This window comes from Pongo pygmaeus, chromosome 3 (genome assembly GCF_028885625.2).
Source record: "Pongo pygmaeus isolate AG05252 chromosome 3, NHGRI_mPonPyg2-v2.0_pri, whole genome shotgun sequence".
In the NCBI taxonomy this organism is placed as follows: Eukaryota; Metazoa; Chordata; class Mammalia; order Primates; family Hominidae; genus Pongo; species Pongo pygmaeus.
This window is the reverse complement of record NC_072376.2, coordinates 107570502-107593150: the sequence shown is the minus strand read 5'-3', so window position 1 is coordinate 107593150 and position 22649 is coordinate 107570502. Positions and strand designations below refer to the sequence as shown.

At 35.4% G+C, this 22649-nt stretch overlaps 1 protein-coding gene across 10 annotated transcripts in view; it reads right to left on the bottom strand.

The window, feature by feature from the left end:
* BMPR1B (bone morphogenetic protein receptor type 1B) overlaps nucleotides 1–22649 on the bottom strand; it is a 399677-nt gene that overhangs the window by 51600 nt on the left and 325428 nt on the right. For 9 of the 10 annotated variants that reach the window (XM_063663928.1, XM_063663922.1, XM_063663921.1 and 6 more), the window contains one exon: nucleotides 361–520. In XM_063663928.1, coding sequence (XP_063519998.1) covers nucleotides 361–503 — 143 coding nt within the window. In that variant the 5' untranslated portion in view covers nucleotides 504–520. Of the gene's footprint in view, nucleotides 1–360; nucleotides 521–7982; nucleotides 8285–22649 lie in introns of those variants that run through there. The other variant, XM_063663924.1, reaches the window with a different exon arrangement.

Below are 22649 nucleotides of genomic sequence, written 5' to 3'. Positions count from 1 at the left end.
AAACAAACAAACAAACAAAATCACACGCATTTGACAGCCTCTGATGTTTAACTAATTGTGGGGACCAGGTCTTTTGAAAGAAAATAATTGGCATTTGCACCTTTACCAGGAGCCTGGGATCTGAGGTCTGTGTTCATGTGTATGTGAGCTGTCTGGAGGGAGCAAAAACAATCTTAGAACATTGTTTCAGGGTGAAACACAATTCAATATTTCTCTAATACAAGCACAGCTCTAAGACTTTATGACAGTGTTAGGCACTGTTCTCTAAAATGTGTTCTTTGAAACACTAGCCTACAGTTGCATAGTTGAAAAAGTGTGACTTTTTGTTAAAGCTAGCTTTAAATCATTTATATCACCAACCTGCAAATATTGTTGACTGAGTCTTCTGGGCAATGGTGGTGGCATTTACAACGCAAGACCTTTGGACGGGGGGTGGGGGCTGTACTCTCACCATCCTCTTTCTTGGTGCCCACGTTTAATTTTCCTGCACTTCGCAAAAGCATGTTATCAAGGAAGTTTGCTGAAAGAAGAAATAGTGAGAATTAGGCATCTGTGGGGTAGACTACCCGTCTTCTGTTCAAAGGAAAACATGAGATTACATTTTAAAATGAAGCATTCAAGATACTTAGATTTAAACAGAAAAACAGACATTTTGGTATTTTGATTAAAATCATGTCTTTTACATAGTATACACCTCATACAGAATAAAGAAAGACCCATAATCCTTTCAGGATGATATTTTATGTATTAAATTGTAACAGCTATATTTAATCGAGTGCAAGGAGCTCAATGAGACATCATATAGACAACCTCTACTATATCTGGTAATTCCATGCGTAAATACTATCATCCTCATTTTTCAGATGAGAAAATTGAGACTCAAAGTTTAAGAGATCTGCACACAGACAATGGATAGACTATGGAGCCAGCATTTAAACTCAAATTGTTTCAGCTTTAAACCTGTCTTTCTACCATATCACAGAGTCTCTCTACTTTAGGTATATTATGTACTTCTTTTTAAAGAAATTATGAGAAATATTTAATCTGTAAAATTGGGTAAGAAGACAAAAACTTAGTTAATATCGAGACACATTTCAAAAGATACATCTTCCCCATCAGCATGGGGAAATGCAAAATGCCTACCTATTACTGTAGTGATGTTTCTACCATCTTTGATAGAAGGCACCATGGTAGACATGATCTCTTAGAAAGAGATATTCTGGGTTCAACATTAGGCTTTACTATTTACCAAGTTAGTTGTCCTTAGATAACTTTATAAATAATCTTGTGACTCATGTTCTTATCCTTAAAATGGAGATAACTATAGACACCAAACCTCATGTCAAGAGCTTAGAATGTTTATGTTACACAGAAGAGGGCATGCATTAATTATTACCTATTTTGTTTCAGGCGTTGTGGTAAGAGCTCTTATACATGCCATGTAACTGCATAAATTGTCACTGTGAGCAGTTTTCAATTTAAAAACTCATAACACATTTAGCTTACCTACAGTGAAATCCAAGATCAACAAAAATATTTAAAAATTGCTGGGTTAAAAAATTGAAATTTTAGGTTAGCACATATTTGTTATATTTTTACACCAGAAATGAATGCCTGCAGGTAATGGTTCCATCAGAGAATTAGAAGTTTATTTTTTTTAAATCTGTGATAATTTTTCCTGACCTTCTGCATATTAAACTAATCATTCAAATTCTTACAGAAAAAAATAGTTGAAAGAAAAAGCAATAAAATATGTTGTCAATATCTCAGAATTTTCTCTCTATTAACTCTAATATTTCATTAGATTATTCAAATGTATAGAAGTTGTGCATCTAACTTTCTCAAACAGTTTCCTGTAAATTTTGTCCAGAAAAAAAATGTGGATTGCAGTGGGCACCTGTGGCACATGAGAAGACTGTCATATGCAGAATCCCACACTGAGCCACAGTGATTTTCATTCTGTACGTCACAGGCGAGCCAGGAAATGTGCATATTCAACAAGATCTCATGTAATTCTGAAACAAATTACTTGTAGACTCCACTTAGAAAAACCCTAGATGAAGCAAATATGTAATCCAACCACACTATTACTCCCAATACATGTATTATTTCTATACAGTATGCTCATCCTTAGGTTAAATTCCCAAATAAAGTGAGGTTAAATAGTTCATGTCACTGCCTTATCTTGAAAGCCATTTGTTCCAAGTTTGTCCACATGGGAGTGCAGCACCGCTTGCTATCCCAGGGTAGAGTGTGTAGGTGCACCTATATCACACCCTGTCGTGGTAAGCTCCTTCTTTTTAAATCTGATTCTCAATGTTACTGCCTTTATGACCTGAGTCACCTCAGTAGACCAAGTAATAAAAATAGAGTATTTAAAATGTATTACTTCCTGCTTCCTTTCATACCAGACCCTTTATTTTTGATGCTTTAAAACACAATAATAAAAATTCATTTATGGTGCAAATGTCTACTAGCAAATATGTATTGGGTGCCCTCCCATTTTCCAGGCACAGCCTGTTTAACTAGGATGAATTAAACACACACAGAATTTACCAGTTGGTGGGGAAAGCTGCTAAAAGGAACACTGACACCAAATGGTCTAAAGTAGAAAAGAAAACATCCTCATGTGATTGGAAGTAGGATGCTATTTTCTAAGAAACATTTTAAGAGACAATTCATGATTTTGTCCCATTGTGAATTTATTTAAAGAGTGGTATAAAATTTGGCTAGAAGAAGTGGTATAAAATTTGGTTCTTCACAATATTGCTTATAACAACTCATATTTACAACACTAGAGGATTAGGTATATATATAGTTATATATATAAATATATAACTATATATAGTTATACATATCTATATATAACTATATAGTTTTATACATATAGTTTAGTTTACTAACTAAATTACCATGATAATAAAAAGTAAGGCTTTTGGAAGCCACTCTAAAATTGGTTCTCATTTTTCAGAGGATCACTGGATTTTTGGCGTGCAAATAAACCACAGAATTATTTTCATAGGACGTTTGAGTGTGTGTTACTGAATCACAACTAAATTATATTCCTTATGATTCTTATAAGGAATAATACAAAAATAGAATATTAAGAATTTTTCTTTAGAAATAGATTTATAGATTTTTCAGGCAAATTAATCAAATTTCATGAAATTACCTAAAGGTCAGAATGCAATATTGTGACTTCCATTCAATTACAAGGAATAAAAAGAAAGTTATTTTTCTTGAATATCCTGAATATCTTTTCTGGAAAATATATTGCAGTTATATACATGTTTTTAGCTACGTACATGTTTTCTATGGAATCTCTTGTAGTAGGAAATAAGGTAGAGTTATAATTTCTTTAAAGTATTTAATTGAAAACAGTGGACAATAATGAGCTGGAAGCCTCATATAAACATTACAAAATAACTTATTTAATGTATATAACTTAATCAGTTCCTTATTTTAAAAATATTTCTATATTATTTTATATTATTATATACTCATATACGTGATTTTTGCAGAAAAAACAGAAAATACAGAACAAAAGTAAAATGTAAAAAAAATTTCATACTATTACATATCAAGGGTACAATGTTACAAAAATTAAATTTTATCTTCAAAATTAATCCATTACATCCTAGTGTGTTTTAACCGTATTTAGTTTTTTTAGTAACATTCTTATCAGTTCAAAAATACCATAAATAAAAAATTTTTAATTTGTGATATAAAGGACTGTTTTATGTCATAGACAGTCAAAAGGTTATCAAAATCCACTGTCACATTTAGATGCAGAGAGAAAAATCTGTATGAACAGTAGAGATAATTCAAGTAATATTAAATTCAATATGTAATGCACTTAGAAATGGATATGAGACTTTAAAATTCATTAAAAAGTGACATATAATCATTTTGTGTCATACAAGGTCTACTAATAATCTATCTTCCTTTATCTTTTTCATTTTTAAACTCTTTGAATATCACAAAACTTAACCCAATGTTGATTCTCATCACTGTTCTTCACCTTCTACACCAGAGGGCAGGCAGGGGCAAGAAGAGAAATTGAAATTCGTATTACACAAGTTTGCACTTTAAATGTCCAGGGTAAAGAGGTTAGTGGAAGAAAAATTTTAAAGTACTGAACTGGCTAGCAACAACTTTGGGAATGACCCATCCTACAGCTATTTGTACCGTTATGATAACAAATAATGCAAATCAATGCCCATTTTCTTTCTTAACCAAAACTAGTTTAAATACTCACAGTTTTTTTTAAGAGTCTATTTCACACAGGAATAAAACTCTGATTAGAGCTTTAAAACAACATTAATTTTTAAAATAACTTTTTGTGACATCAGATAGTTTAATCACTAATTTTTATTTTCAACACTTAAACCTTGAATCATGTAACTCAATTCACTGTCTAAATTTTTCAACTCTAAAGGCCTGAGTTTCACTTTCATTACCTAACCATTTTTCCTTATACTAAAGTACTTTCAAATAAATCATTTTCTATGCTCTTTGCAGCAAAAAATTTAGGAAAAAAATTTATATATATATATATATATATACAGTATATTTATATATATAGTATGTATATATATATAGTATGTATATATATAGTATATAAATATATATAGTATGTATATACATATTGTACATACACACTAAATAATTAATAAAAAGCTGGGACATATGCCTAAACTTTTCTGGAAAGTAACAAAATATAAATATAATTTTTATTAAAAAATACCAGAGCAAAATCATATGTAGGGAAAGAACAGATTTTCTAATATTAACTGTGATGTTACCTACACAGGAATCTTTCTCCTTCAACAGACAGAAATCAGATAAAAGGTAAGGGAAGATGCTGGTGCTAAATTCCTGGACAGGCTATGCAGGAGTGAAATGTCAAGATGACAAAGCAATATCAGGTATGGTCACTGAGCAGTGGAGCCAGACTTGATGACAATGTAGGGTAAAATAGGCAAATGGGTTCAAACTCAAGCTCAGCTACTTAAATGGCTTAGCAAGTGACTTAACTAACTTCCTTATAGAAGATGCGGAGAGTAGCAGTACTCACTGGCTGGAGTGGGGTGGAGGAGAAATCCACATAAAGCATCAACTATGGTTCTTTGCACATAGTAAGTGTCAATAATAATAAATTGTTGTTTTATGTGCTGCTGACTCTTACTATTATTCAGTTTTCTCTTCCTTTTCCCTACTCCTTTATCTCCCATTTCTATTTGTCTTCCTTTCCTTTTCTCCCCTATTATTTTTTCCCCTTCCTGGCTCTCCTCTTCCTCAGTTCCTCTTTCTTTTGCTTCATTTTACTGCCTTTTACTTTTCCTTCCTTTCTAAATTAATCACGGTGAGCAAAGAGTCTATAAAAATATAAGGTTTTCAGCTTAAGAAACATAAAGTCTGTTCAAGGATGACTAAAATATTCTTATTTTCTTTCATCTCTTGGTACATTGATTCATTTAGTAAATAATCATTAAATCCATTTACATAACACAATGACCCAGAGTACTTGAGGGTGTCCTCAATAAAATAACAATCTTGCTTGTAAGACAAATCAGCTACACATGGAACACTGTGAGACAAATCAGCTACATATGGAAAGCCGAAATACATACAGGAAAACAATAAAAGAGATGTCATAATGCCACATAATTGCCAAATGTAAGTCCTAGACAGGAGTGCATAAGAGGGAAGATTACTTTGTGTGGCAGTAATCAACCAGTATCTTTTATGGAAACCATAACCACCAAAACCAGGGATATTGCCAGTTTTTAATTTCAGCCACTCATGGTCAACACTAATGAGTAGGTTAAGAGACACACTAATTTTAAATATGAGATAAGTGCTGGCTCTTTCTAGAAACCAGGGCTTCATAAAATATTTGTGAGTGTTCTGTTCACTGGCAATGTTTCTCTTTTCACCATACTCACACATCGACATTACCACATCACTCGGGTTATGATGGATAATCATGTTTTCAACATTTTCACATCAGAAAAACCCTGCCAAGAGACCTATAAAAGTTTCAATCACTCAGACATTTTATGTGATATCAGACTATGACATAAAAAAACATGAGAAGAATAAACATGACATACAAGTCAACAGACAACACGAACATTTATATTCATTTGTTTTCCAGGTAATTGATACAGAATTATAAACCTCAGCAGGAACAGTAATTATGATAGTAATAAAAATTCTTTGGACATCATACTTACGCTCTTTAAATTTAAAACAATAGCTAGCCTTTCCCTTAGGTTTTACTCTGCTTTTGAATTCAGAGAAACTCAATCAAAATGTTTATATAAGTTAAAAACCTTTGAAAAATCTCTAAAACACAACTTGTTTATAAGTATTTTTAATAAAAGCAAAAATATAAGAACAAAATTAACTTGACAAGCAAGTAACCATGATTTAAAAATATGCAACATCAAACTGAAGCCATTGTCATAAAATAGCATAATCTCAGCTGATAGAATGATTATAAATTAAAAATGCCTTGTATTTTAAAATATTTAATGTGTCAATTCAGCTCCACATTATTAGAAAAGAAACTGAACCGTGGTCTCTTTGACAATAATGTCAGAGTCAACCAGAACTTGGCAGATTTCCAAGCCAGGAGCTATGGTTTTATTCAGCAGTTTCTATGAATGCTCTGCTTCATAGAATTCTGAAGCTAATCAAAGTAGATGTTCAACTTGCCTCCACACCAAAAATTACTCTGCAGCTTTGCAAAGCACTCCCAAGACAGCCTAGTGTATAAAACTATTTTATAGATGCATATATGCAAAGAAGAGAAGTGACAATGAAGTCAGACAAACCAGAAACCAAATCACCGTGTTTGTGCTATTCTTTTTCCCCAAAGAAAAAACCTGGAAAGCATTTAGAACCTCTCTGCTTCTAATCCTAACGATACCCTCTAATAGGAAAACTGTTAAAGGTAACCCTAGCTATTACTGACTTTAAAATATTCAAATATATTGCTAGTTCAAATGTTTAAATATTTGAGGTATAAAATATAGTATATATATTTCAAGCTAAACACTATTATCAACTATTATCATCATCAATGAGTTTAAAGGTCTATCTCTGGTGAAATAATATGGAATAATGATCACCAGGAATAAAATGAATAAGAATGCAATGTAAACATTAGAAAGCCATCATAGTTTTAAGAAACAAACTGTAAACCAAAGAAAACTGTTTAAAATCTGCAGTGCCACCCATGTGCTTTTACATTTATCTGTTGTGCGTCACAAAAAAATTTTCTAAGATAGCTACCAAAAATGATATGAATTACTAAAACATACTTGCCCTCACTTCTCCAAATGTATACTTTATCATGACAAAACAATTTATACCCTTCTTGGTAAAAAATAAATATCTTAGTAACTATATTTTTTAAACATTCATTTGATCTAACATCTAAATCATTACTTTTATACTTTAAAGAATCATTTTGCATTTTTTAAAACTCATATTTGCAAGAAAGAAACCTACACCTTTATAACCTATGAATTTAAAATTGTATAGTTGATACATTAATAGTAAAAGAATTCACAACATCAAAAACTATAAAAAATTAAACCACAAGACCTTTATACAACCACAACACTTGATTTTAACCTTGACAGTGTTGAAAATGTGTAGGGGCAAACACACACTCACCCCAAAACACATAACACAAAAGTTAATATATATAAGAACATCATTAATTTAAAAGTAAGCTAAATTATACACTACCAGAAGAGTTTGGCTACATGGTATTTTCTTGCCATGTAATTTTTTTAGACAAAATTTTTGATTCCCTTGAATTAGTCTATTTCACCATCTATGCCAAAAAAGGCTAAGTTCTAACATCTTTTATTGTGCCAGATTGGCTTTACTCATCTTGCTTACATTTTTTGGAGGGAAAAAAAAAAACAGTCTCTGTGAGATATAAAGCTTCTCCCACTACTCACTTTTGATTTCTGTACGCTTGATATATCGTTGCCAGGCTCCCTAGGATGAGAGACATGAGGAGGAGGCACAGAATTGCCAGGGGTTTCCACTAAAAAGCCCAGCACCGTAGGCAGCACTAATCCTGCACCTGTGATGTGTTATTCAGCAGTTAAGAAATGCAGCCCAGACTGTGGTTGCCTAATACAGCTCAGCTGTTTTTCTCAGTAGTCCCTTTGATTATAAGCTGGCAAGAGAGATTATTCCGGTCAAGCAACGAGCTATGTTCAGGACCCATGGCATATGACAGTGGAAAGGTAAAAAAGAAAAGAAACCTAGGAGTCAAAAACAAAACAAAACATAACAAAACAAAACAAAACAAAAAAAAAAGAAAAGAAAAAAAGAAAGAAAAGAAAAAGGAAAAAGAATGAAAAAAAAGTCACTGACCACAGTGTGTTAGGTAACATTTCCAGATGGTTAAAAGCTACCTCTGAGTCTATGCAAGGCAGAAAAATATCTGGAATTCATCATTTAAATATCTAGAAATCTATCTTTATAATATCCTTTGACATTCAGAATGCTATTTCAATATGCAATGTCTTAAGCTTATCTTAAGAGAATCTCAATTTCACAAACCAATCAACTACACAAACATTTAGAAATCTTTCATTAAAGAGGTTTACCTTTACTAAACGTCAAATTCCTTTTAAAATTTGGAAAATTTCAAAATGTTTGGAAAACTGAAGACCAAATGAGTACCATTATTTCTATCTTTTTATTAAATCTACCATATCATTTGACTTGATTCATTAAAAATTTGATATAAAATTTATATTTGAGACACAGCTATCCTATTCATCATATATGGTTAAAACAGAAAGAAATATTTATTAGAGTCAACTTAAAGCCTCTAACTAGTCCATATTGATTTAAGAGATATTTGTCATACACAAATATTAAGAAATATTTACCATACACAAATATTTCAAAGTGCTGTAAGCACTTCGGGCTCAAAGAGTTGAAGAAGAAATAGCCACTATATTCATGAACCTTAAAATCTATTTGGAGAGTGTGGCATAAAAGTTGTCAATTTTGTTGTTGTTCTTTTGTCATAAAAGGTCTGCTGATTATTCACTCACACCAAAAGTTTCACTCTACTTCCTTTTATACTATAGATAAACATAAAATCATATGTCCTCCAAGCTAGTATCTGTGCCACTTTAAACAAATGACCTGAAATCTTATCCAAAAAACAGATACCTTTGCCTAACAGCAGATGGTTAAAAACAAACCAAAAAATTCCTTTACAAAAAGAACTGAAATGAAGAAAATATATCAATTCAAAATGTAAATATAATTTTTATAAAATGTAACTATAATTTAAATATATATATTAAAGAACATGTTAAACATTTTAAGTTATTTTTGTTATTGCTGTTTATATACTAATTCCCTACTAGCCATAAAGTATATTAAAAATTTTGTTAGAAAAAAATATGCATAGGGTATGTATTAAAATCAATAGGGTCAAAAAAAAATTCCTGTGTACATAAGAACATTCTCTCTCAACAGAATTTGACAAATCTTATAGTTTTCCCTTGTATTCAAACACCTGGGTTAGAATACTGCATTTCAATTCCCAAGTAACACCCTGAGGCCGAATGAAAGAACGGTATTCAGGAAGTGTGCTGTAAGATGTTTTACTAGTATTCCCATAACTCTTCCATTAGTCTATATCCAAAGTAAAATAAGACAGTTGAATTGGAACTTGGATATGTGTTTAAGTCTAGAGTTCATAGAGTTTTGATAATTTATGATAAATCTTTTTTCTTGAAATTATACTTAATAGGCTGAAATACTGAACCACCATCTACTTTGCTTTGATTTGTAGGAATAAGACTGCCAAAGGACAATCTTGTTGAATTCTGGGCAGAAACACTGAGGAGAGATCTGAATTGAAACTATGTTATTATAATAATTGTGTTATCTTCAATCTGGGCATGGCACACACAGGAACATTCTGGCCTGATGCTGCTCAAGCTGTCCCTCTTTGGATAAATAAATGGCTTCAGTTTTCAAAACATTCTCCTAAAGCACTTTTATATTCTTATTTTTTAAATTGTATAACACCCAGTACACCTCAGTGGTCCCAGTCTTTAAAAGCCTTGTTAATTTTACCTTTAAATTTTCTTTCTTTATATTCTTTTATCGAATTCATATCTTCTCATTTATGCCAGTAATGTTCTCACCCATAAACTCTACTCTAAGGTCAAAATGTTTCCTTCCTCCTCTTTTAAATAACTGTCAATATGGGCTCTCCCAATAAACAAACCACCACCAAAAAAAGAACAACAAAAAGCCTGTATGTGGGATGCTACGTGAGAAATAATTACCCTTCACAAACCCTATCTTCAGATATTTCTGTATTTTAAGCCACACCAACATAAGGTAGATGTATTTGTGTGTGTTATGTTTTTCCACGTTGAAATATTTTTAAGAAGTTGGATATATTATCTTAAATTTCAGTATCAGAGCGAGTTAAGAAATAAATACATTGTATGTAAATGACCAAAGTGATCCCAAACAATCATAATACTAATATGGGGGCAAAGGACCATGGCTATCTTAATGGCCACTTCAGTCAAAATTTTCCACATTCTAAAAGAACATATGAGATCAAACAAAATATTTTACCAAATTATATTCATTGGTACTTCAGTTATGAAAACTATTCCCTGTATTTACCTACAGAATCTTCTACCTTCTATGTAAAAACTCAGCAAATAATTAAAGGTTGGCAAAACTTGTCAGTTTTAACTCTCATGGTCAAGTCTGTTGATCTTCACTAGGAGTCCCATAGCTTTTTTTTTCTTCTTTCCTCTAAAGAAAAAACTTAATGACCTTTCAAAATGAATAGGCCCGATTTATGATAAATGATTAGTTAACAATTGAAGTTTTTTAGTTTCTTTCTTTCTTGGGAAACAAAAAATACTCACTTTTATTACTAAGCCCATAATAACTATTTGGTAGGAATACAAATATTTCCTAGTGGCTCCCATTCTCTAGCAGCGAGTCAAACAGCCTCAAGAGAAAAGTATTAAAATTGTGCTATTATGACATAGCAGATAATCCGGAATAAAACAAATCCCTCTAGGATCATTATATCCTAAAAGCTCTTTGCCCCAGTCTTAGAACACGGCACTTTTGAGCATGCTAAAATCATGATAAGGACATATTTCTCTTCTCATTTCACACCAATAAAGGAGGAAAAAAGCCTTGTCCTATAGGCACCATCAAAATAATCTACCCACCCCCAACTATGCCAGGCTCCTGCCTCTGTGGAGTTCACTGGCTCCTCACTAGCAGGAAAGTATAAGCAGAGAGACCATTAGTTATGACATGGAGACTCTAGCTGATAATGCTGACTCACTTCAGGAGCTATTACACTATAAACAGTGTGCTGAAAGCCATTTATCTGCATTTTAGGATAAACAGCAGAAAAGTCTCAATTAAATAGATTGCAAGAAATAAGCTGCTGATGTCAAACCAAGTGAAGCTTACTTTTGAAAAGAAAAATCTGTGAATGTAATAAAAATCAATGTGGGACATCAGGGATGTTAAAACAGAAAATTCAACATTTTATTTTATAATATAATTATAAACATAACCTCTTTCAAATCATTTTATAAGATAGGCTTATTTATCAAAGTTATTGCACACTACTTTGAAGTTCAAAGTAAATTTACTGAAACTTGACAGCCATTCTCCTAAGAAACAACATTTATGGTACTACTGGCACTGAGCCAATGTACGCTATCAAGGAAAGCTTTATCTGTCACTGAGTAAAAGGTGAAGTTCAATTAGGTCAGTTTTATCACTTCTTTTCCTACACACAAACTATCAGGAGAGATCATTTCTTTTCTTTCTTTTATTTATTTTTTTGAGACAGGGTCCCACTCTGTCGCCCAGGTTAGAGTACAGTGACACAATCACAGCTAACTGCAGCCTCAATCTCCCATGCTTAAGTGATCCTCCCACCTCAGCTTCCCTTAGCAGCTGGGACTACAGGCATGCACCACCAAGCCTGGCTAATTTTTCTATTTTTTGTAGAGACGGCATTTCGCCATGTTGTCCAGGTGGGTCTTGAACTCCTGGACTCAAGCAGTTCACCTGCCTTGGCCTCCCAAAGTTCTGGGATTATGGGTGTGAGCCACTGCACCTGGCCAAGAGATAATTTCTAAATGACTCCCTTCAAGAAGAAAACACGAGTGCTATTTTACATCTAACTGTAAACACACACACACACACACACACACATCTATCTCTAGCATGTTAAAATGCTTCAAGGAAAACACTATATAATTAAATAAATATAATTTATCATGGAACCATAGAGGCTTTATTCCACAATTGATTAGAAGGATATGAGACAAAGTTCGTGACCAGCCTGGCCAACATGGCCAAACCCTGTCTCCACTAAAAATACAAAAATTAGTTAGGTGTGGTGGCACACACCTGTAATCCCAGCTACTAGAGAGGCTGAGGCAGGAGAATCACTTGAGCCTGGAGGCAGAGGCTGAAGTGAGTGGAAATTGTGCCACTGCACTCCAGCCTGGGCGACAGAGTGAGACTCTGTCTCCAAAAAAAAAAAAAAAAAAGGAAGGCTATGAGACACACCAAGGCCTTTGCTCCAAGGACCACATATAGGTCAAACACAACATTTCGAATTTATTTTTCCTACTTGCCAGAAAACAAATCAAAATCTTCTCTCTTTCATATTTCCAAATGTCAGAAGCTTTTCAAAACAATTTTGAGGTTAGCAAAGAGAACACACAGGTGTGTGTTATGTCAACTACTGAAAGCAAATAAAGGTTAGCATGGAATCTGATCTCTCTACCGACACATTCTTGTGGGCATTACAAATGCTCCCTGAAGGAATATTACACTAATGCTGACTAATTTTTTAAAACATCCCAAATCTCATTAGACCTATTCCTTAGCAGTACTGTTCAAAGGCGTGACCTCTACTAACATCAAACTCACTGCCACTTCTTAGTAAACCTTTAATGTTTTCTCCAATATCACCTCCTCTGTTCTGTTTCACTGACAATACAACAGGTTGAACAACAATAAAATACTCAATATCAACACATGTAAGTTTTTGTCATGTCATGAAAACTATGACAGCCCACAAACAATTAAACGTTAGGTTATCAGTAACAAATGCTTAAGAATACTGGTTCGCATTAATGGCTATGGGTCTTAAGAAAACCATTACATATTTTGACTGCTGTGTAACAAGCCTGGCACAGAAAGATGGCAACAGTACTTTCATATCTGAAATTACCAGTGTTCAAGCTAGAAACTGTATTTGTCATTCAAAACCTCTATTAAACACAAACAGCAACGAACATGGCATGTTCTTAATTTTTAAAAAATAGGGACAAGAAAGGATTCTTGCCATCAAATGACTCCAATCAAGATTAGAAAAATCCTTCCACCAATAAAATGACCTAATAGTCATAGCTTTATGAATGTTTATTAATGACCCAGAATAATCATATCAGTTTATACCTTTAAAATTAACTGTCAATCATATTAACATTCATTCAAAAGATTTTGTATTTTTATAAACCCCCCTTTTTACACACACACACACACACACACACACACACACACACAGGTACACACACAAAAATATGTCCACAGTGAGGGTCAACAGGTAACAAATTATTCCCACAAAACCTGTCTCTTCTTGCCAAATGTTCCTAATATTTTATAAACCTCACAAGTAACTTACTACTGGACAAACCTTCCAGCTAATGATCAAAAATATAAAACTTCAAAATATTTTTCCCTTTTTCTAAGTTCTCCACAAAATGCCTGAATGCTCATGCCCCAGAAAAAGCAAATGCACAAAACAGGATATACCACGACACTCTCAACTTCCGCTGCAACATCAAGACTGGCTGATAACTTTGCTTATATATTTTCTATTTATACATATCAAGTTTCCCAGCATTACTTTCCTCCTCACAAGCAGCGAACCCAGAGACCTTCATTACTAACATTCCACAATGCATGGGGAAAGCAAGTTGAGGGGCCGGGAGTAGTCCAAGTGTCTCTCTACTTAGAGTGTATGTGCAGAATGTCTTTTTGACCTGAGATCCTCTTCTGCCTCCTTCCTGATTTCTTGTTTTCCAGTGGTTTCTCAAAAACTTTGATATTCTTTGAGACCCAGATGTCTTCTTTCTTCCCTCCTGCACACACTGAGAGGACAGGAAACAGCAGGTGTGAAATGTTCCTGTTTGCCTCTCTCGACTTCACAAGCAACTCCTGTTTGCGAACTGTCTTTCATCCTTGCTTGCTGTCTTAGGGGAGCGACCTGCCATTGGTCTGCTGGATCCCATCTCTTCTCACACACCCAGAGGTACAGCCATGGCCACAGTCCCTCTCACACAGGATGGTTTGCTTTGATACATTCCTTCTTGGGTTATGATCAAAGAGTCATTTTCCCAACCTAGACCAGCCTGGCTAAAGAAGGCTTTTACAACAAAGAGAAAATGAGTGTATGGGGAAGAAAGGGGACAAGAACTCTGAGAGGAAAACCTGAGATGTCTGTGCTTAGGCCTTCATGTCAAAATGTAAAAACTTACATACAAAACATGTAACCAGGCACCAGCTCTTTCAATAGGCCAAGTCACACGTGTAACAGGATAACTAGACTCCAAGCAGGTGTAGGAATCACGATTTCTAGCTCTAGCTATGCTACTGACTCAGAAATCTCCAGAATGTCTTGGTTAGAAAACCGGCACAGTGACGATTCACCAAATAAAGACTCAGGTTGTAAACATAGGTTCTCACGATACATTTGTTAAGGTAATACTGAGTGAATGAATTAGATTATGGAAAAGACTTAGACAAACATACCTGCCTAGATTAGGAATTTAGTGCAAGGGAAGTGTCCCTGAGTCAACACTGTAATGTAGTAATGCCGCATGGGGATTGCTTTTCCCATGACCACACTCTCTGGATGGGTAACAAAGAGGGTAATAGATGTTTCTAAAGAAAGGAATCATGCACACAAAGTAGTGGCTACTCTGGTAACTTCAAAATATTCCAAAACACTATAACATGTTACACCTCTAACTGCTTCCAACTCTGCCCTTACCTAAAACAAAATTTGGGAAAAGGGCATCTAACCTCCCATTGCCTAAGATTATAGAGGGATAAAAATAAATCTGAACCTGCCCTGGCCACAAACAGAAAATCATTTACATGAAAAAATGTATATATACACATATACACATATATATACACACACCTACACATACGTATATATACACACACACGTAAATATAAATTTATAAAGATATGTATAGATCATGTACATACAGAGTACTGAATAGATAAAATATATAAAATATTTTTTATTTTATATATAAATCTATTTATATATCTGTATATAAAGATATGTATCATAAATTAGATATGAATATATGTATGAATGTCACTGATTTAACCTAATTTCAGGTAGATTTTAAGGCTGACATCTACTTTTACATATTTAGGGAATATTGCATACATACAAAATTATTTATGAGTTTACATTAGTGACTTTACTGAGAAAGGGATTTGAAAAGACTGAAACAAGACTTTATTATATTAGAGAAAGGGGAAAATGTCAGGACATACAGCCAAAAGTGAATAGTTGTGAATTTCCAAAATTAAACTAATCACAAGTAATCTGAAAACCTGCATTTCCTTTGAGCTTATTATCTACAAAATATTTTTAATTACATAAAAATATAGTTTAATACCGCACCATTAACTCGATTGTTTTTAATTCTACTTAGTAAAATGGGAAGAAATTATGAAGAAACACACAAAAAAAGAGATAAGCATTACAGAGTGGTTATACAGTGGTGAACCAAACCCTTAATTCCATCCTCCATAAGGTATCTTTGGGTTGAAGGTGAAGCATCTGCATGCATAGTATAATACTAAGAACCACCAAAAAATAGTGTGTTATCCTGAAATCTTATTAGGCTGCTCTGAGGAGATGAGTTATCTGACCCTGAATATCATAAGCACTTTCCTGTTCCAAATATTTCCAGTTCCTTTCGCTTTTTTATTACAGTAGTAACTCTCTCCTTTTCCCCTCTAACACACACACTCCCTTTTTAAATCACTTCAGCTAAACTTCTAACTCTTGAGCTTCTAAGGTTTGAAAAACACTGTAAATTTTTTTTTGCTTCTACAACAAAAATCAGCCTGTAGCCATAGAAGATTATAGTTATTTACCATGATTATGATACTTACCATAATCTTTCTGTGTCTTTATAATCTGTTTTTGTTATCATTGGCATCTTTGTGGAACAGATAAGGACAGTTCTTGCCAAAGAGACTTGAACTCTTTTGGTGTGGTCAAGCAAAAAATAAAAAAGAATGCTTAATAGGAATGAGATGATTATGTTAAAAATACTGCCAGCTTCAAAGCAAGTTAGGGGTCACATTGTTTTACCTGCATGCCCTGAGTTACCTTATCAATAAAATGAGGTCGTAGGAAGACAAATTCTCTAACCTCTCTTGTACTTCAAACATATTATGATTCTCTTTTTTTTTTTTTTTTTTTTTTGAGATGGAGTCTTGCTCTGTCGCCCAGGCTGGAGTGCAGTGGCGTGATCTCGGCTCACTGCAAGCTCTGCCTCCCGGGTTCACACCATTCTCCTGCCTCAGCCTCCTGAGTAGCTGGGACTACAGGCGCCCACCACCACGCCCAGCTAATTTTTTGCATTTTTAGTAGAGACGGGGTTTCACTGTGTTAGCCAGGATGGTCTCGATCTCCTGACCTCGTGATCTGCCCGCCTTGGCCTCCCAAAGTGCTGGGATTACAGGCGTGAGCCACCACACCCGGCCCAAACATATTATGATTCTATGTAACTTCTACTTTGCTTACACGTACTCTTTTTTCAAATCTATAGCATGAAAAAAGGGTACTGAACATTACGTTAATAAAACAAGGATTCCAGATCTGCCATTTACTATTTGGGACCTTAAGCAAGTTCTTAATTTCCACTGGTCTCAAACACTTCACAGCAACAATACTTACACTTCACAGAGTTTGGGAGATTAAATGAGATGTAATCATTTATCCCCTATTACAGGTTTATAAATCTTATTTAATGTAGTCCTCAAAATACTCTGCCATGTAAGGGTTACCACTCTCATTTTACAGATGATGAGGGGACTAGAGCTGGAAGGTTATCTGCCTGAGCGCAAACTACTGAGCAGCAGACAAGGTGGAAGTAAAGCTCTGTGCTCTGCAACTCTTAAAAGCAGTGATTCCTCTAGACAGCAGTTCTCAAATGTTTTGTTCTTGGTACCCTTTTACGCTGTTAAAAATGACTGTGGATACCAAATTTTCTGTGTGTCTGGATACAGTTTTCAATATTTACTATGTTAAAAAAAACTGAACAGTTAAAAAATGCATAATTCATTTTTAAAAAATAATAAACCCATTATATTTTACCATATTTTCAAGAAAACAGTGGCATTGCTCTACGTTTTTGCAAATCTCTTTAATATCTAATTTAATACAAGAAACTGGATGTTTGCTTCTGTACTCAATCTGTTACAGCATGTTGTTGTGATTGACATATTAAGAATAATTGGTCTCACACAGATATGTAGTTAGGAGGCTGTTTTAATAGCCTTTTCATATGAGTGGTTATTCTTTAATATACACTAAAATTGGACATCACGGAGTTTCTTAGAAGTTACAATATAGGCTCTAAAACCCTATCAATGAAATTTTCATATTCCAATAAATTAAAACCTACTGTCCACCTCGTATTTTAAACTGATCTTTTACCTATGCATGCATGAATATGAAACAACAGGCACTGGCCATCGGGGAAAAAAAAAATGTTTGGTCCGCTCAGTTATGCAGATCAGTTAGGTGGATAAAAGCTTCACAAAATCCTAACTTTTGCTTGAAAGTTTGAGTTTTATCATTGGCAATAAATACTGTCAACTGTTTTCCTTGAACTGGCAGGCTCAATTCATTCATTTTTGAGAATATAGCTGCAAATACCCAAGTCTGAATAACCATAGTTTTTCTGTCAGTCATTCTTTCTAGTAAAAATTTTGTTTCATGAAGTCTCAAGACACCTGTAGTAGTCCGTTCTCACGCTGCTAATAATGACATTCCAGAGACTGGGTAATTTATAAAGGAAAGAGGTTTAACTGACTCACAGTTGAGCATGGCTGAGGAGGCCTCAGAAAACTTACAATCAAGGTGGAAAGGGAAGCAAACACATCTTTCTTCACATGGCGGCAGCAAGGAGAAGTGCCAAGCAAAAAAACAGAAAATCCCCTTATAAAATCATCAGATCTCATGAGAACTCACTCACTATCACAAGAACAGCATGAACATCACCACACCCATTATTCAATTACCTCCTACTGGGTCCCTCTCATGACATATGTGGGGATTATGGGAAGTACATTTCAAGATGAGATTTGGGTGGAGACATAGCCAAACCATATCAACAACCATTGATTCTCAGTTGCTGAAAAATTTTATTATATACACTTTACATTTTGTCACACGGAATATTAAAAAGACATTTACAGAGAGGTTGAGATTTAATAAAATTAATTATTTTATTGCTTCATTAAGGATATTCTTAAATGAAGCTTCCTTTTGTTTCTTTGGTTGGTTGGTTTGGTTGGTTGTTTCCACTGTGAGCATACTGGAGTGAAGAATACACGTATAGTTTGGTTCCTGCTTTGATTTGTGCTAAAGCTCTATCCATTGGTGTTTATTATCAGTGCAAATGTCAATAAAACATGTTAATATTACTATGGTGGCAAATCATACTTTGAAAACTGACACAATAGATGACCAATAACCAGTCATTAGCATTAGAGATATAAAATTTGTAAATATTTTAGGCCAGGTGTGGTAGCTCATGCCTGTAATTCCAGCACTTTAGGAGGCCAAGGTGGGCGGATCACTTAAGGTCAGGAGTTTGAGACCAGCCTGGCCAACATGGTGAAACCCCATCTCTATTAAAAATACAAAAATTAGCCGACGTGGTTGTGGGCACCTGCAATCCCAGCTACTCAGGAGGTTGAGGGAGGTGAATCACTTGAACCCAGGAGGTGGAGGCTGCAGTGAGCCGAGATCGTACCACTGCACTCCATCCTGGGCGACAGAGCAAGACTTTATATACATACATACATACATACATACATACATACATAAAATATTTTAAGATAAGCTAAGGCATTTTTACCGTGATGGAAGAGAACGGAGTGAGTATAAGAGATGATTTGTTTTAAAAAGAAAAGAATTAAGAAAATCTAATTTTTGAACCTCTTGAGATCTAAACAGAGCTTTTCATTTGTACTTTAAATGCTTTTATTTGTAAATGGCACAATTAAGCTCCTGAGTCTTAATTTTTTAACCTAGCACCTCTTAGATTCAGCCAGTTATGAAGTATTGGCAAATACTTGGGAAAAGAAGAAATGAATCATTAATATGAGAGTAAACAAGCATATACAGAAAGTTCACATTCTCAGAAAAGTAACTTAAAAAAGAAAAAGTTTCTCAAATGTGGAATAAATCAGTCTTGGTTGATTTTTGCTTTTTGTTTGCCTATTTGATAGCTTTTGTTTTGGGTTGTAAGTTATCATAGGCAGAATTTTGTTTCTTCTGCATGTTTTTTTTTCATTTCACACCTGAACACTGAAGAACTGATTATATATAGAGAGAGACAAACTTTTCCCTAACTTTATGTTTGTTTATGTCTTGATTTGAACTTAAGTCTTGATTTCCAAACACAAGTCAGTTTTTCTTACATGCTGGAAAAAACCATTAATTCTAAATTAGGAAAAATCATGTTATTACATATAAAGGTCTGAAACATGAGATACACTAAGGAGACCTTCTTTTCCTACATGAAATTATTAAATAGAGAAGCTCTGAAAGTATCTTTCTTATGTGATAAATGTGGTATTACTTCACATTCTACATGAAATATTTAGAATATCCAAATTAGAATATAAACTGCATGAGAGCAAGAGTTATATCCCTTTGGCTAACTGCTACAACCTCGGCATCTAGAATCATGTCAGGCACCTGGCAGGCACGTGATAAAGTTTTCTTGAGGTACGTAGAACAACTTCCCTACTGTGAAGGCCTCATGGATCATCTATTAAGACAAGAGGAACAAACACCATTACCTCACATACATTTATGATTCTGTCCTATCTCAGTTGTGTGTATTTTCTATTGTGATTGCCATTTGGTAAAATCTCTGCTTTCTAAAATGGAAAATGAAAGGGGAAAATGCAGCTGGGTTTTTCTAACATTTCCCCTTCCTTCTGACATACAATTTTCAAACTCAAGAAATAGAGATTTTGGGTTAGGCGCAGTGGCTCAGGCCTGTAATCCCAGCACTTTGGGAGGCCAAGGCAGGTGGATTACTTGAGTTCAGGGGCTCTAGACCAGCCTGGACAACATGGTGAATCCCTGTCTCTACAAAAAAAATACAAAAATTAGCCAGGTGTGGTGGTGTGCGCCTGTGGTCCCAGCTACCCTGGAGGCTGAAATGGAAAGATCGCTGGAGCCCAGGAGGTTGAGGCTGCAGTGAGCTGTGACTGCGCCACTGCACTCCAGCCTGGGTAGCAGAGCAAGACTCTGTCTCAAAAATAGTAAGGAAAAAAAGAAAGAAATACAGATTTTGACAGAGCCATTTCATTTAAATTATGTTTTAGATAAATAAGGGGAACATGGGTGTGAAAGGTTCTGAACACAGTCTCTAGTACCAATGTAACCTTGACAGCACGTTACAGAAGAAAGTGCATGGGCTAGACTAATTAGCTGTATGGCTTTGAGTAAATTCATTAGTTTCCCTAGACTTCAACTTCTTCATCTTGAAAACAGGGGTAATAATGTTCACTTCTCACACGGCTGTTGTTAAAATTAAATGAAGTATGATATAACGCACTTAGTACAGAGCCCAGTGCCTGAGATACAGTAAATGACCAATATATGTTAGTTCTATTCATTTATCAGAAATCCATGACTTAAAACTTGTCAATAAAAAGAATGTAAGTTTCACTGCAACTGCATATAGATAAAGCCACTACCAGAATTTAGAAGCAATTTAAAAACATATACCAGTTAAAAATATGCACACACAAGACTACTTCCTAGAGTGTGACAGATAACCTCCAAGTATTTATCACTGGTACTACCTACTGGTACTAATTCATATTTTTAAAATTTTAGCTAATTGAAGTCACTTTCTACTTTGTTGCATCATTTCACTACTTAGAAGACAATAATGTGGAAATTCCATAGTCATGGTTCCTGCTGGTACTGTTAAGTATCTGTATCACTGCATAAAGAACCAACCTGAAGAACAGTACACACTACGTGAAGCATGAACAGTGACCCATGTTACTGACTCATATTTACAGCTGCTTAGTGCACGATATCAGCTTGGCTTTCCAAGTACTACACAGATGTATTTTAAAATGGTATGCTGAGCCAAGATGGCCGAATAGGAACAGCTCCGGTCTACAGCTCCCAGCGCGAGCGACGCAGAAGACGGGTGATTTCTGCATTTCCATCTGAGGTACCGTGTTCATCTCACTAGGGAGTGCCAGACACTGGGCGCAGGTCAGTGGGTGAGCGCAACGTGCGCCAGCCGAAGCAGGGGCGAGGCATTGCCTCACTCGGGAAGCGCAAGGGGTCAGGGAGTTCCCCTTCTAGGGGTGACAGACGGCACCTGGAAAATCGGGCCACTCCCACCCGAATACTGTGCTTTTCCGACGGGCTTAGGAAACGGTGCCCCAGGAGAGTATAGCCCGCACCTGGCTCAGAGGGTCCTACGCCCACGGAGTCTCGCTGATTGCTAGCACAGCAGTCTGAGATCAAACAGCAAGTCGGCAGCGAGGCTGGGGGAGGGGCGCCCGCCATTGCGCAGGCTCGCTTAGGTAAACAAAGCAGCCTGGAAGCTTGAACTGGGTGGAGCCCACCACAGCTCAAGGAGGCCTGCCTGCCTCTGTAGGCTCCACCTCTGGGGCAGGGCACAGACAAACAAAAAGACAGCAGTAACCTCTGCAGACTTAAATGTCCCTGTCTGACAGCTGTGAGGAGAGCAGTGGTTCTCCCAGCACGCAGCTGGAGATCTGAGAACGGGCTGACTGCCTCCTCAAGTGGGTCCCTGACCCCTGACCCCCGAGCAGCCTAACTGGGAGGCACCCCCCAGCAGGGGCAGACTGACACCTCACACGGCCGGCCAGGTACTCCAACAGACCTGCAGCTGAGGGTTCTGTCTGTTAGAAGGAAAACTAACAGAAAGGACATCCACACCAAAAACCCATCTGTACATCACCATCATCAAAGACCAAAAGTAGATAAAACCACAAAGATGGGGAAAAAACAGAGCAGAAAAACTGGAAACTCTAAAAAGCAGAGTACCTCTCCTCCTCCAAAGGAACGCAGTTCCTCACCAGCAACGGAACAAAGCTGGACGGAGAATGACTTTGACGAGCTGAGAGAAGAAGGCTTCAGACGATCAAATTACTCCGAGCTACGGGAGGATATTCAAACCAAAGGCAAAGAAGTTGAAAACTTTGAAAAAAATTTAGAAGAATGTATAACTAGAATA